The sequence below is a fragment of the Anabrus simplex genome, chromosome 1, assembly GCF_040414725.1.
Source record: "Anabrus simplex isolate iqAnaSimp1 chromosome 1, ASM4041472v1, whole genome shotgun sequence".
In the NCBI taxonomy this organism is placed as follows: Eukaryota; Metazoa; Arthropoda; class Insecta; order Orthoptera; family Tettigoniidae; genus Anabrus; species Anabrus simplex.
Genome location: NC_090265.1, coordinates 844022940 through 844040013, shown reverse-complemented (window position 1 = coordinate 844040013; position 17074 = coordinate 844022940). Strand labels below are relative to the sequence as shown.

At 37.7% G+C, this 17074-nt stretch overlaps 1 protein-coding gene across 2 annotated transcripts in view; it reads left to right on the top strand.

Annotated features, from left to right (window-relative positions):
* Window positions 1-17074, top strand: part of mTor (serine/threonine-protein kinase Tor) — a 415570-nt gene that overhangs the window by 23094 nt on the left and 375402 nt on the right. For both annotated transcript variants that reach the window (XM_067136412.2, XM_067136411.2), the window contains exons 3-4: window positions 913-1148; window positions 5965-6161. In XM_067136412.2, the coding sequence (XP_066992513.2) occupies window positions 913-1148; window positions 5965-6161 (433 nt within the window). The remainder of the gene's footprint in view (window positions 1-912; window positions 1149-5964; window positions 6162-17074) is intronic.

Sequence of the window (17074 nt, the reverse complement as noted above, 5' to 3'; positions counted from 1 at the left end):
CTTTGACCGAGAGGTCGTTTCCGACATTTTGGTCTCATCTTATCACTGTTGCTTTCTTAGCACCACCCGGGGGACATTTTTAAAGTGTATTTTATTTCATAAAATTGCTCCAAGATAAATTTTCGGGCTGTAAATTGTAACATAAATTATGACGTCACGATACGTTTGCAATACTTTGGACCTGTGTAGCTTTATTTATGTCACTTAAAACCTTAACTCTGTAAGATTACCGAGCTGTTTTAGGGTACTTCACATTAGTCATTATGCACTGCAGTATAACTGTTGTCTTTATTGAACTAGGTAAATAGTTATGTTTATCACCCTTTCCTTGTACACAGGGGCTACTATAGTAACTATTCCGATATAGCTCCTTCATGTTAACAGTAACCAAAAAAGTATTTTATATATGGTACTATATCCTAACCCACTGCCTTATTATATCCTGAGAAATCTTGTCAATTCCGGCAGCTTTTCTAGTTTACAACTTTCGTATCTTTTTGTAAATATCTTTTCAGTATTTCACTAGTATTAGTCGCCTCGACTAAGTAGAGTACCACATTGTTGTCCAGGAGGTCCCTTCAGTCGAAGGAAACACGCTGAAAGAGATTGGAAAGAAAGAAATGTAGTGTACCATTTTATGCATTGTCTGTCCTAAATGATCCATTAGTTAGGAGGATTGGAAATGTTCTGTTTATGGGCATACATTAGCTTCTGTTTCCACATTTGACAGTTTATGCTTAATCCAGGGTGGATTGCATTACATTACTTGGCCAGATCAAGTGACTGTGATAATTGTTTGTTAAAGGCAAGTTTTGCCTCAATGGAGCATCCGTTTAACACAGGTTTTACTGTATATACAATTTTCTGTCTCTTAGTTCGTATAAGATAGGAACTATTTGTTTTATCTTCTAGTGTGCCTTATTGGAGCAGATGTTGGAAACATCAACACTCGTATCAGCAGATTTGCCAACTATCTTCGCAATTTGTTGCCTTCAAGTGATATTGGTGTTATGGAACTTGCTGCAAAAACTGTGGGCAAGTTGGCTTTGGTATCCGGGACATATGCTGCTGAATACGTGGAGTTCGAGGTGAAACGTGCCTTTGAGTGGCTTGGTGGTGACCGTCATGAGGGCAAAAGACATGCAGCGGTGAGTACATTTCCTGGATGTGTTGTTTCGAGTTTGGGGTCTAATTACTTTGACTGAAATTTCCATGTAAATGTATATATTAACTCATCGGGCCCGAGCCACGGAACCGTTCCGTGCTTCATCTCGGTGGACCAAACGCCGGACCACGGAACTGTTCCGTTGTCTCAGTTTACTACGTAATTCAACTTTTCCTCAAGAGATGGCAGAGTGAGTTGCATTTGTGATTTGTGTAGGAACTCTTTCTTTGCAGTGTTATATGCTCTTTGCTAATATATATCGATAGTGGGCTTGGTAATATTAGTTTGAAGTGGGCTATCTCTAGCTTTGAGATTCGCTTGTAAACAATATGGCTGCCAGTATACCGATATATAACCCCTTTTAGGAAGCAACGATGATTAGGAATGTAATTTTTTCAGTGAAATTAGTAGTAATATTAGTACTAGAGTGAGCAACGCTCCTGAAGAACAAATAGATGTGGAAATCGAAGAGGAAGTGCAAAGAGAAGACTGTGTTACAGCTCAGCAGGCGGACTGAGTATGGTCCCGTGATGCTAATAAAATAAAATGTTTTACTGTATTCCTTGTTCCGCAGTTTGTGGTATGAAAGTCTTTTGTTTTCATGTATATTTAAATCTAAATGGTCTTGTAAGTAAGAAATGTTTCATGATATGAAGCGACACTATATTTCCTCCAAAATAATCCCAGCGCCAATGTAGTTTCAATCCAACAAATATGCAGGGCTCAATGGGTTAATTAAATGTTCATTCACAGATGCTTTTGTACCGTACAATAAAAAAGTAGAGTAGTCTGGAATAAAACTGTGTATGAATATTATTATTTTTATTTTTTTTATGTAACTTAGACAATCATCTTTAAAATGGGCATTGCATGGTATTGCATAGGATACATGATCTGCATTGTACTCAGAACTGGCGGTAGGTATAAAACGTGACCCAGTTTTTATGGAGATGATGATAAAGGAAGATAACCTTGGAAAATAGCCTCTGCCTGCGGATCGACAGGGCACTCTTGCAACCACTGCAATGAGTGACGGCATGCAGGCCAGTGGTGGTAGGATGGTGAGTAGACGCCTCCTACTGGGAGGAATCTCGGAGAAATTACAGTCGCCAAAGCCAAGGAACACGGTGTTGTGCAACACCTCTTAACAACAACCATTGAAGGTGCTTTTGCAGAAGATGCAACCACCAAAGTGCGAAAAGTCTGTACTCGAATGAAATGGGAAAATTCTGTCAATGAGTTTATAATGAGGGCTTACTATAGAGTTAGCAGGCAGGGAAAACATGACAGATTATCGACAGAAGCTATACACTGTTTTCAAATCTCAGTATCCAAACACACAGTCTCGAAGCAACGAATAGCAGATCAAAGACGTGCAATTGACATGAAGAACTTTATACCAGAAACAGTTCTCAGTAAGATTAAACAGGATATTGGAACTGAGCTAATGGGTCTCTTGGAACCTTCAAGTGATAGCATGATAGAATTACATATGAAATGAGCAGAGCCACATCCTACACCAACACCATGGCCTGACCAAATCTCCAAGAAACTGAAGTTTACACATACCAACAGAATGCAGAAAATGAATGGCAAACTGAAATAGAAGATTAATTTCATAGAGCACTTATTGAGTTTGAAGGTACAGATCCCACGCTCAGACCCTTACTACCCAGACAGAAGCAAACCAAGAAATTCACACCAATAATTGAAAAGTTGAATACAAACATTCTACCAATATATTTAGAAACACACCAGACATTCCTCCAGGTACATACTGTAATCTACTGTGCTGCAGTGGCAGCAATCAGGGCAAATGTGGTAAAATATGATCTGCAAATAGATCAATGAATCGAATACATAGAGAACCACCATGGCAGCGCCGACTCCATTGAAGACCTACAACAGAACATCAGTGAACTTACTCAATACACCTATGGTCATCAAAGTATTCGACTTTGCAATTGCTTAAGTAAAATATTGAGGAATACCAAAAACCACTGTACTAAAGATGCAGAAAACTCTCCCATTGCCGAATATCTAGACACAATGAAGCAAAAACTAACTGCCCTTGCTAAGCATCAAGCGCTATACTATGGCAACAGAAAGAAAGGCACAAAACTCTCTTTTTAATGGGAATGAGAAACTATTTTACAACAAACTTAGGACACGTGAGACAGCTAACATGCGGAATAGCAATGAGATACCAACTGCGAAGAGCATAAGAGAATACTGGTCAACTATATGGGATGCATCCATAGAACATAATGTAGAGGCACATTGGCTTAAAACTATCAAGAAAAAGCTCAGAATATTGAAAGCATGACCCAAGCCGATTTCATATTAGAGGAGGTTGTAACAGCGATTAACAATTTACACAGTTGGAAGATCCCAGGAATAGACTGCATACACAATTACTATTATAAGAAATTTACCAGTGTTCATAGATCACTCACCTACCACACACAAATTTTCATCAGTAAACCAGATGCCCTCCCACACTTTCTCACTACAGGAATCACATACCTAAAATCTAAAAATAACAACATGGCAAATCCTGCTAACTACCGACCAATCACATGCCTACCAACTCTATACAAAATTATAACATCACTTGTAGCAAATAGAATACAGAAGCATTGCAAGGTCAATTACATCATCGCTGAGGAACACAAGGGCTGCAAACAGTTCATGAAAGGCTGTAAAGAACAATTAATAATTGATAGTATAATCATGGAACAAGCATACCATAACAATAAAAATTTGCACACTTGTTTCATAGATTACGGAAAGGCATTTGACTCAGTACCATATTCCTGGCTTGTTGAGGTCCTTAGAATATATAAAGTTGATCCTAAAATAGAGACATTCCTAGCAACTACCATGCAGACTTGGAAAACTACTATTAACCTCCACAATGGAGAAGAATGTATGATAACTGACCTCATACCGATTAAGAGAGGCATTTTCCAAGGGAATTCCCTCAGTTTGCTATGGTTTTGTCTTGCTCTGAACCCACTTTCTGACTTACTGAGTTCATCAACTTATGGATTCACTATCAAAAATAAGCAAAGGACAATATACAAAATTTCACATCTACTGTATATGGATGATCTGAAACTGTATGCTGCATCACACAGACAATTTGAACACCTTGTTTCAATTACCCACAATTTCTGTACAGACATCTGCATGAAATTTGGACTTGATAAATGTGCTACTCTGAAAATTAGAAGGGGCTCTTTCTTGGCAGAAGGCATCCACTCTGAAGCAACAGATATCTTACCACTGACAACAAATGAAACATACTGATATCTTGGATGTAACCAATCAGCAAGGATTCAACACAAGGACACAAAACAGGCATTAAGACTGACATATATTGAACGAGTAAGACGAATCGTGCATTTTAAGCTCACAGGAAAAAACATTCAGGCCATCAACACGTTTGCTGTACCTGTTCTCACATACTCTTTTGGAATCATAAAGTGGGCTACAACTGAGTTGAAGGATCTTCAAATGAAAGTGAATGTGTTACTGACAAAACCACATGCATCATCCAAAATCAGCCTCAGAAAGACTTGCTCTTTCTCGTTCTGATGGTGGCCATGGACTGATAGACCTTGAGAAATTACACAATGAAGAAATAGCATCACTAAAGTGCTACTTCAAACGTAAATCAGAAACCTCTGCCCTACATAGTGTAGTGGTTGTGGCAGATAACGGTTTTACACCCCTCAATCTGAACACCCCAGCTTCACTTACAATTTCATTCTCCACAAATGAGGAAAAGATCATTCTGTTGAAAAAGAAACCTCTTCATGGACAAACAAGCGTCGCATGGGTGGTTGACACACTCTGATATATACCCAGAAACAGAGGACTTCATGTTTGCCATACAAGATCAAGTCATTGCCACAAGGAACTACAGAAAGTATATACTGCATGATCCGTTTGTCTATTCATATCTCTGCCGACGATGTAATACGTCTCTAGAAACCATCCAGCACATAACCTCAGGTTGTCGATTAATGGCAAACGCAGACTACAAGTACAGACATGACCAAATTGCAAAAATCATCCACCAGAAATTAGCCTGACAAAATAATTTAATCCATTGTACCACAGCATACTGGAAGTACAAACCCTAATCAGTCTTGGAGAGTGAAAATTACAAACTTTACTGGGATAGAAGTATCATCACTGATAAAACTATTACCTGCAATAGACCAGATATAACTTTTGTAGATAAAAACAAGAAAATCTGCTTCAAAATTGACATAGCCTGCCCTAATTCAACCTCCAATCAACACATACAGAGATGATTTCCAAATACACAGATCTGGCTAAAGAGATAAAAACCATGTGGAAACTCAACAGTGTTATCATCTTTCCATCTTTCACTTTTGGTATTATACCAAAGACACTACACAGGAGAATTGAAGCTCTTAATCACCACTCTCTCACTTACAGAGAATTACAAAAAGCAGCAATCCTGGCCACTTGCCAATAGTAAGGAAGTTTATTGGCATGAACCATCCACCATATACAGAGGACTAACGAAAATTGTCCACTAATAATTTTGACTATTTATGTATGGTATAGTAAATAGCTTATAAATATCTGTCAAATTTATTTGTCAACAATGTAAGTATATACCGATATGTATGAAGCATGTGCGTATGTACTAAATAGTACTTCTTCCATGTACATTATACTGAAGAAGTACACCCATTTCATTTCCTTGTATATGGTTTGAAAATATCAAATCACATACACGTAAACAAATTTGCTTACAGGTTTTAGTTCTTCGAGAGTTGGCCGTTTCAGTGCCAACCTATTTCTTTCAACAAGTTCAACAATTCTTCGATCTCATCTTCAATGCTGTGCGGGATCCAAAACCAGTTATCCGTGAAGGAGCTGTGGAAGCTCTGCGAGCCGCATTGGTAGTGACTGCTCAGCGTGAGACGGCCAAGCAGACACAGAAGCCTATGTGGTAAGTAAAATGCCTGTCTCCTCAGTACCAATAAAATAAGATCAAAAGTGGATATCTTTCAGTCTAGAAACCAAGGCAGGTATGATAACATTTTAAAGGTCTTGCATGATACGAATACTTCCACTATGAAGTTCATTCTTAATTTTGAAAGGAAATTTTTCACACTGTATGACTCACTGTACCTGAAGTTAGCCACTGCTGTGATTTAAAGGAAGGTGTAATATTAACTATTCCACTCACTCCTCTACCTGTTCATTGAACTGTTCGTAAAACCATTCTTTTATATTATGATGTCGGTGTTCTCCCCAGAAATTTTTGTCAGCCAGGTGGCATGAATGAGTAGCTGGGCGGGAAATACAACACGAAAAATGAACGTGATAAAATTTCAATTTATTCCCCTTGAGACATTAACAGTAATATTGGACAGGTAAAAATTAACTGCAAAATTGAACTATTTTAGTGTTATTATCACAAACAAAACATAGCAGAGTATTTTGAACTTCTAGTGTTCTACTGCTCGTTCATAATCATGTAACATCGAGGCTTAACCACTCGGTTGCTGTGGAGTGACATACAGATTCGCAATGTCATACAGAATCGAGTGCTTGCATGAGATTCCACGCTAATCCAGACACTGCTCGTGTATGTGAGTATATGATAGTCATGCTAAACATTTAAATTCCGATGTTATTCATGCAATTATGCTGACAATAATGATTTATCATTTAAATAAACAGTTTTACAGTATTTATGTTTTGTTTTTCTTATAGTTCAAAATAAGACTTTATTTGCACTTATTTGTTTCTTTCTATTAATTATATTAGTCTGTAATATGTTTTCAAAAAGTGAAACAGCATAATACAGTGCTCAAAAAAAGAAAAAGTTCTGCATTTTACGACTTCACAGATACAGGTACAATATACACTGTAGGCCGATGTCTAGACGTCTAGGGACACTAAACTCAGAATAGGTTTGATATTTATCCGCTGTGAGGCATTTGTCCTTTTGGTCAGTCTTAACATCACTAGTAAGGTCGGTGGTGTATAGACAGCACGTGTAGGACTGAGGTAAACCTGACAAGAGTTCTCCTTTCTACTACTGACATTGCTGCTAGAAGGATGGTAACAATTGGATGTTGCCGCTCATTTTTGAATGAGTCAGAGTGATGTTTCCAGAGTATGGAAAAAATAGGGTGGCCAGCAATGTGGAAACCTTAAAAACCAGGAATTTGAAAAATTGGGGGGAAAACCTTGAATTTGAATAAAAAGCTGGAAATTTTCCAATAAATGCTGTTTTGTCCACAAGCATGTAATATGATTTTTTTATGATTGAGTTGGCCATGTGGTTAGAAGCGCACAGCTGTGAGTTTGCATTGTGAGATTGTGGGTTCGAACCTGTCAGCAGCCCTGATGATGTTTTTCAGTGATTTCCTATTTTCACACCACGCAAATGCTGGTGCTCTGCCTTAATTAATGCCACAGTCACTTCCTTCCCACTCCCAGCTCTTCCTATCCCATCATCACCATAAGACTTATCTGTGTCAGTGTGACCTAAAGCCACTTACAAGTAATAAATTTCATCTTGATCCGTGGTGGAGTTATTATATACTGTATAACAAATTCCAAATTGTATGGTAAGTTCCACTCTCTAGACATTTAAATCTTTTATTCAGTTAAGGCCAAGTTTTTAATGTTGTTTTACCTTTGTTGTTTGTGTTTTTGTGTATATTTTAATTATCATTCAAGATCACAGCTGAAGATGTTTTCCATGGAAAACGAAACATTTATCAACAAAAACTCTTTTTAAAATAAATTAATGTTATAGCAATCTAAGAAAATAGTAAGATTTTAAAGTGGTGGAAAGTTGGAACATCCCATACAAGTTGGAATTTGTTATATGTAAAGCCACTTGTAAAAAGAAAACTTTTTAAATTTCATATATTTACTTAAAAGATTATGTCTGTTAGGTCTTCAGCCCAACGGCTGATTGGATACTCAAATAGCACTACCAGATGTTTTGCGGTTACAGGGGAAAAGCAACATCCGATGGTGGTGCCAAACTGAGGTGTAGTAGGCAAGATGAGGAGCTTGTAATGTTTTACTTCATAAGAACACTGAAATGTCATAGGTTGCTGATTTATTCTTACAAAATAATCATCCTCTGCTACAACATCATCAAACATCACCATGACTACTATACTATTACTTTCATAGAGTCCATATTAAGCAGATAGCAAAGAGTATGTTAACGTCCATGGAGGCTCAAACTCCTTAGCTGTGTAGCGAACAGGTACTGTCAATTAGATAATTCTCCACAGAGCTTGCTGGTCCAGAAAGTGCTATTGCAGCATGACTGACCCTATGAGCAATACCTTTCATAACACTCACACTGGTCATGCTGTGAATGTCATTACTCAACACCACTCATATCCCAGCATCTTCCATATCGTCACAGCCATGGATGAGACTGGGACTTCAGTGGAAGCTACAGTTTAGTCTGGTCTGTGCCAAGAGGCAGATGCAAACATACTGCATCCATCACGAAATGGCAGTAGGCGTATAAAAGATGATACAAACTCATTTTTGTTTTTCTTTAATATGGTAATAAAACATTTGTATTTACAATGTTCAGGGCTGTAATTGAGGGTACACGGGGGTATACGCCATATGCCCTCCACTCATTAGATTATGCCTTCTGATTTCTTGTGTATATCTTCTACTTTGGTTTCTTTCGTTTTAAATTTTGCCAATCTGTCAAAGTTTTAACTCTCCAGCTACGCTTGTAATCGTGTACATCGAAGGTTCGGCTTGATGAATAACATAATTAGTCATCACTTATATGAGGTCATCACTGTTCGTTGCTTATGTTTCCAGCCTTCTGTTCATACATTCAAATGCCTCACCATTTGGCCATTTTTAAGCCTGAGAAATATATGAAGACGTGGCTGCAAAACCACTGTACTGCAACTTACACCAATTCAAAGTATGTTCTAGTGAAAAGTGTGAATGCAAATCAAAAGAGGCACCTTGGATTGTTTTTTAATAAATAGCTAGAAGTAGGTCCAGTAGAAAACGACTGTGAAATTGGGTATGTGGGAAAATGGGAGTGAGATATACAGATCCTAATGGGTGGGTAGGAGATAGGGGTCTGTGCTCAGGTGGCCTTCACTTAAACCGCAGTGGTACATATAAGTTAGGAAATTTGTTTAGAAGGGTTACAGGGAGGTATATTCAGGGAAACGGGGTGGGCTAGAGAGCAGTAATAAGGGAACAGGGAGCTGGGATGACATAAAAATGTTAGTGTTGAAATGTAGAAGTATTGTAAAGAAAGGAATAGAATTAAGTAATTTAATCGATATATACTTACCAGATATTGTAATAGGAGTAGAATCATGGCTGAAAAATGATATAATAGATGCAGAAGTTTTCTCACAGAACTGGAGTGTGTATTGTAGAGATAGGATAGGTATGGTAGGAGGGGGAATATTCATTCTGGTGAAAGAAGAATTTGTAAGCTATGAAAAAGTTAAAGATGACAAACATGAAATTCTAGGTGTAAGGCTCATCTCTAAAGATAATAGGCAACTTAATGTTTTTGGAGTGTACACACCAGGAAGCATGACCAACAAATGGCAAATAAGTTAATATGGGAAGGGCATCTGATTAAGAAAATGATGGAACCAACTAGGGGGAAGAATATTTTGGGTGTGGTGCTGGTAAAACCAGATGAGCTCTATAGAGAAACCAAAGTAATAGATGGTATTAGTGTTCACGAAGCTGTTTTTGTGGCAGTGAAAATAAATGTGAAAGAATGGAAGATATTAAAATTAGGACTATTCAGCAGTACCATATGGCTAATAAAACAGGCATGAGAGAGTTTTTAAAAAGTAACTATGATCGGTGGAAAGCAGAAAATAAAAATGTAAACAGACTCTGGGATGGATTTAAAGCAATTGTTGACGAATGTGAAAATAGGTTTGTACCTTTAACCCATGAACACCTACCGTTGCATATGTGCAACGGCGTGCCGGTGCTCATTTCTTTCAATGTATGAAGTTGTTTTCCAGTAAAAGAATTAAAATTGCGCACGTGTTCAGTAAAGGGAAGTGTAGTGCTTTGTTACAAGTCGGCTAATCAATAGTCACCGCTTGATTGTTGACGAGGTGTATGTTTGAAATTTGCCGTGTGTCCCAGCTATCACAATGGCATACCGTAAGAGGTAAGATTCACCATATAATTTTATGATTTAGAAATAATTAACCTCTTTTAGGAAATCCAGAAAGTAAATTCATCAGAGTTTGAATGTAGCACGATTCCTTTTACAATTAATAACTCGTGGGCGAGTGAGATCCACATATTCCCAGCGTTGCATATTCGCAACGCTAGGCGGATCCGTTGGCAAATCACTTCCTTATGTACCAATTTGGTATTGAAGGGTTTGTAACAACCCTTTGTTGCTGTGCATGCAATTCAAACTCGTATACCAGTTTTGTGATGCATATTATTAGTCTATTATTATTATTATTAATATTATTATTATTATTATTATTATTATTATTATGATAAGTGGTGGTAGGAAATTTTATCTCGTGTATATAGGAGGAAATCATAGTTGAATAGCGCAATTTATTCAAGTCACATTTCTTCAGGGGCTTGATATTCGCAGAAATTCTCGAGGAGGTAGAGAAGCGAAATGAAGGGGTGGATACTACTGTATTTATGTAGAACCTCCAGAGCCTACACCCCTTTCGGATGAAGACTCGGCAGATGAGGACGAGGGAGGGCTTATTGACAACCTGAGTCATAGGCAGCTTGCTGCGGGAGCTGAAGTTGTTCTTTCCAACGAAGAAAGACTCGAGGAAGATTGCAATGATGAGTGTGATATTGTCCATCCTGCTTCTGCAGCTGCTCATTGTATTTCTAATCGAAATCCATTCATACCTCAAGTTACACGAAACTGGACTGTAAGAGACTTTTCACTACCTTCCGGTATCTTTCCTGATAATGACTTTGCGAAGTATAGTGACTTTTTCCCCGTTGAACTATTCAAATTGTTCTTTGATGATGATTTATTTTATTACATACTGCAGGAAATACGGAATTATACGTTATTCAAGAACTGTTCCGTACAGCGTGTGTAAGTGTGACGTTGGGCTCTGTATAAGTTGCTTCATTCCGTTCTACACAAAGGGACATACAGATCACTTGAGTCTTCAGAGAAACCCACAGCAAATGATCACACCAGTAAACTGATGAACTCTGAATACCCTGTCGGTTTTCAACATAATTTTCCAATAAATACATTTATTTTGATTACCGTATATATGTATAATAGGTACTGTAAATAATGTCTTATTGTATATAAACTTTTTTTTTTTGTCTCTAACTCAACAATAACTTATATCTTCTTCTCCATGCTCATTGTCCTCTTATTTTCATTATTTTCTCGAAGAAAACAACGTGTTGGTACCTTGCAGACTACTATTTAAGCGCCTAGCGTTGCATATATGCAATACCCTATATTTCCGAAACTAAACATGTTTGCTTCAAAATATTGGATCTTCCTTGAATAATACCCTATCCTAAGAATGCTTATTAAGAAAAATTGAACATTTCAAAAAATAAAAAATTTGGCCGTTCGAGGGTTAAAAGTCGTAAGGAATGGTAAAGATCCACTATATTATAACAGAGAAGTAACGAGACTAAGAAGGAGGTGCAGGTTGGAAAGAAATAGAGTTAGAAATGGCTCTAGAAGTAAGGAGAAATTGAAGGCACATACTAAGGAAATTGAACCTAGAAAAGAAGTCAGCTAAGGATAACATGATGGCAAGCATAATTGGCAGTCATACAAATTGTAGTGAAAAATGGAAGAGTATGTATAGGTACTTTAAGGCAGAAACAGGTTCCAAGAAGGATATTCCAGGAATCTAATGAACACGGGGAGTATGCATGCGAGGATCTTCAAACGGCAGAAGGATTCAGTCAGCTGTATATAAAGATGTCCAGATAGAGGAGGTGACTAATACTAAAGAAGTATTAAAATTTACCTATGACAGCAATGACATTTACAGTAAGATACAAAAGTTGAAAACTAGAAAAGCAGCTGGAATTTATAAGGTTTCGGGGGATGTACTAAAGACAGTGCGTTGGGATATAGTACCATATCTGAAGTACTTATTTGATTATTGTTTGCATGAACGAGCTATACCACATGAATGGAGAGTTGCTATAGTGGCCCCTGTGTATAAAGGAAAGGATGATAGAGATAAAGCTGAAAATTACAGGCCAATCAGTTTGACATGCATTGCATGTAAGCTTTGGGAAAGCATTCCTCCTGATTATATTAGACTATTTTACAAAATTAATAACTGGTTCGATAGAAGGATGTTTGAGTTTAGGAAAGATTATTCCACTGAAGCTGAACTTGCAGGATTTCAGCAAGATATAGCAGATATCCTGGATTCAGGGGGTCAAATGTACTGTAATGCGATTGACCTATCTAAGGGTATTATTGGATCGTTACGTTCCCTTGTATAATATCAGTGATATGTATAAAGAAGTAGAATCAGAGATAAGGCTTTTTGCAGATGATGATTTTCTGTACAGAGTAATAAATAAGTTACAAGATTGTGAGCAACTGCAGAATGACCTCAATAATGTTGTGAGATGGACAGTAGGCAATGGTATGATGATAAACGGGGTTAAAAGCCAGGTTGTGAGTTTCTCAAATAGGAAAAGTCTTCTCAGTTTTAATTACTGAGTTGATGGGGTGAATGTTGCTTTTGGGGATCATTGTAAGTACCTAGGTGTTAATATAAGGAAAGATCTTCATTGGGGTAATCACATAAATATGATTGTAAATAAAGGGTACAGATATCTGCACATGGTTATGAGGGTATTTAGGGGTTGTAGTAGGGATACATATGGGAGATTCCAAGGAGGAATTTCAGGATCAGATCAATGCATGGACAGTAACAGCTAAAGGATACGGCATAAGATTCAGTCAGGAAAAAAGTGAAGTGTTGGTTATGCAGAGAAATGGTCAACCTGAAGGTTGTATTGAAATAGATGGTAAACGACTCAAGATGTCTGACAAATTCAAATATCTAGGAAGCATTATATCAGCAACAGGCTCCATTGAAGAGGAACTTACCAGCAGGATTCAAGCTGGAGGAACATTCTATAGAGTTGTCCGAGACCTAGTCATCATCATTTCACAGTTCCAGTTCCCCGGGTACTGTTCCGAGACCTAATATGGAATTCAAAAGTACCATTGAAATGCAGGCGAGCAATTTATCTGATTTATTACATGCCAGTTTTGACATATGGGTGTGAGACCTTGACCATGAGGATAAAGGATGAAGCAAGGATTCAGGCAGCTGAAATGAGATTCGTCCGAGCAATGGTTGGTAAAACAAGACAAGATAAATTTTGTAATGAGAACATCAGAGACATGGCTCAGGTTGGCAGAATGCAGGATAACATAACTCTGTGTAGACTCAAATGGTATGGTCACATGCGAAGGATGGATCCTGATCACATACCCAGAAAAATATATGATGTGCAGTTAAAATATTCAAGACCAAGAGGGCAGCCAAGAATGCGATATACAGATGGTGAAAAACAACATTCAGCAACGAGGAGGGGACTGGGACAGCATTGAAGAAGGAGAAGAGTACAAAGACAGAAGTTGGTGGAGGGGCTTCATTCGCCGACCCATCGTATTGATGGAACGACGTGGGATATGTAATATAGTAGGGATGTAGAGGAGAGGGCATATGTCTCTGGTAAGACCCCAACTAGAGTATGGTTCCCATGTATGGGACCCTCACCCGGATTACGGTTATCAAGAACTGGAAAAAATCCAAGGAAAAGCAGCTCGATTTGTTCTGGGTGATTTCCATCAAAAGAGTAGCGTTACAAAAATGTTGCAAAGTTTGAGCTGGGAAGACTTGGGAGAAAGGAGACAAGCTGCTTGTGTATCATCTGATGGCCAGGCAGGCATCAATATTTTAAACATGAGACAAAGTCTCTCATAGTGCATTGGCACTGTCAGTGGCTCCAAGTAGCCTACGCAGTGGCCTCCACGGTATGCATTAGGCATGTTTCTTAGTAAGTGTGCTATTTACCAACTGATGAGCACAACTTAGCACACTGGGGTGAAACGCTGGCAACCAGGAATGAGTTAGCTGTAAAATTTATAATGTCCAATAACAGACCAACTATATTGGTGTTAAGTGGTATGTTCCGAACTGTCAGTGGAGAGATGGCATGTGAATAACATCAGTAGACGAATAACTTTGAGTGCTGTCTTTAAAAGTAGGAAAGATCACAATATGAAAATAAAGTTGGAATTCAAGAGGACAAATTGAGGCAAATATTCATTTATAGGAAGGGGAGTTAGGGATTGGAATAACTTACCAAGGGAGATGTTCAATAAATTTCCAGTTTCTTTGCAATCATTTAAGAAAAGGCTAGGAAAACAACAGATGGGGAATCTGCCACCTGGGTGACTGCCCTAAATACAGATCAGTAGTGAATGATTGATTTTGAAATTAAGATTTTTCAAACTAGTGCATTAAAATATGAATTTCTTCTTTGTCATCATGATTTATGGTAAATTGAGGGAAGTTTAGTGTAACTGGCTGTAACCCACTAGTTTTAAATGCCAGGGTTGTCTGGTATCCGGGATTTGTCATGCCTTGACTTAGAGTATACCCAGTGAGAATTTGAGACTACAGCGCTGACAGTATTCAACAATAATGATCAAATATTATGAAAGTTAATCATATTTGAAAGAGACATAGGCTCGACCAACTGACATGACTATAGAACGTGTAAACCGACCCAAACTTAAGTTGGAGACAAAATTGACAGCTGACTGCTAAAATATGATTTTTTCACCCGCCTTCTGCAGCGACACTTTGCAAATCACTCACTTTCCCATGGAACTGAATTCCCATAGGCTTTCCGCTCCCCCTTCTCATGCCCCCAGGTGCCTACATATGCAGCATACTAGAGAAATGAATTTCATTTTATGGGTCTGTATTGAACTTTGGTTAAACCAAATAAAATAAGAGTGAGTTATTCCACCTTTCCAATACAAATGAAATAGTTGTTTATTGAATAAACATTTAATGGGACTAGTTTCGACCTATTTAAAGGTCATCTTCAGCCGTATTGCATTTAGAATAAAGTATTTGAAACATAGTTGTTTTAAAGATGGTTTTAAAACATATAAATTTGCCACTATGAAAAATTGTTTGTAGAATTTCCTGAAAAAAGACATTTGTTGTAAGAAATTAGTTCACATAGCTGTAGGAATATACGAGAAGAAGAAGTCTTATAATATTCTTCGTAGTATTCAAGAACGTAGATACAATTAAAAATTCAGTCTTGATGAGATGTGGAAATGGGCATATATGCATAGTGGTGTTGTGGTAGAAGAGAAGTCTTTTGGTATTCTTCTTATCATTGTGAAGTGTGGATACACTTCAGATCATTCATAATCTTGATGAGATGTAGGATTGAGCATATATGCAAAGTATTGCCTTAGTAAAATGTGAGTTGAATATTATTGCACAGGCTGGGTCTGCTTGGGACATAAGCCTCTCCATCGTTTTCTGTCCATCCATCAGCTCTTTTACAGCAATTGTTTTTGTAAAAAACAGTTAATGGAATGTAGGACAACAGTGGCTTCTTGCAGCATATTAATGTTAGTTTGCAAAATACCAAAAACAGTATATTATAAAAATTCACCGTTAGTAAAGTGTCTGATGTATATTAGACTTGCCAAAATCAACAATAATTTAAACTTCAGCTCTGCATTATTGACATATATTAAGGTTTTAAGAGCTACCATTCTTAAATTGTAAATAAAGTTTCACCTCTCATTACAAGGTATGTTATCAGCTACAGAATGCAATCTTGTCTGTATGTGTGAATAGGTATGGTATTATCCGCACACTTTATCTTGGTGCATTTAGACCCTAGTGCTGAATCGGTCGACCTCGGCGATCTTTGAGATTCGTACTGGCCACCTTTGAAACACAAACTATGAATCGCTTAAGCATCGTTGTGCGACATCTGGCGTATACTTTATGTACTAGTACTGTTGTTGTTTACACAACAAAGCCAAAGTATAGAATTCATGCTAGGAACAAGATTCGCATCGAGAAATGTTTTATAATGTTATATAATCTGTACGTGACATAGTTGTTGGCTTAAGATGATAACGGTTTAGAAATTTCATATCGATCGATCATATTCTCGATTCAATTCAGATTTCATTTTCATTCAGTTGGCAGCACCAGGCAGCACTATCGATACCGGGACAGCTCCCTCCTTACTCCTCACCCCCGTACACAAATGCACCAAGATAAAGTGCGCGGATAATATGTATGTTATATCTGAGCTATATTGTAGCATTAGGCATTCAATGTATATTTATATAATTTCGTGTGGCTATTTTTAGCTGGGGGGCAGCCCTTGTAAGGCAGACCCTCCGATGAGGGTGGGCGGCATCTGCCATGTGTAACTGCATGTTATTGTGGTGGAGGATAGTGTTATGGGTGGTGTGTGAGTTGGAGGGATGTTGGGGACAACACAAACACCTAGTCCCCGAGTCAAGAGAATTAACCATTTAAGGTTAAATTCTCTGACCCGGTCAGGAATTGAACCTGGGGCTCTCTGAACCGAAGAGCACTATGTTGACCATTCAGCCAAGGAGCCGAACATTCAATGTATATGGAACTATGTACAGTATATAAAATCACTTATTGTTTTCATAGTCTAGTGTATTTCCCTCATATATTTTCTAAAACTTCTTTCCATTTTTGTTTATATTATAGTATGTATTTATTGGTTTCTTTCTTTTGTTAAATCTGTAATAATTTAATACAATGCAATATACAC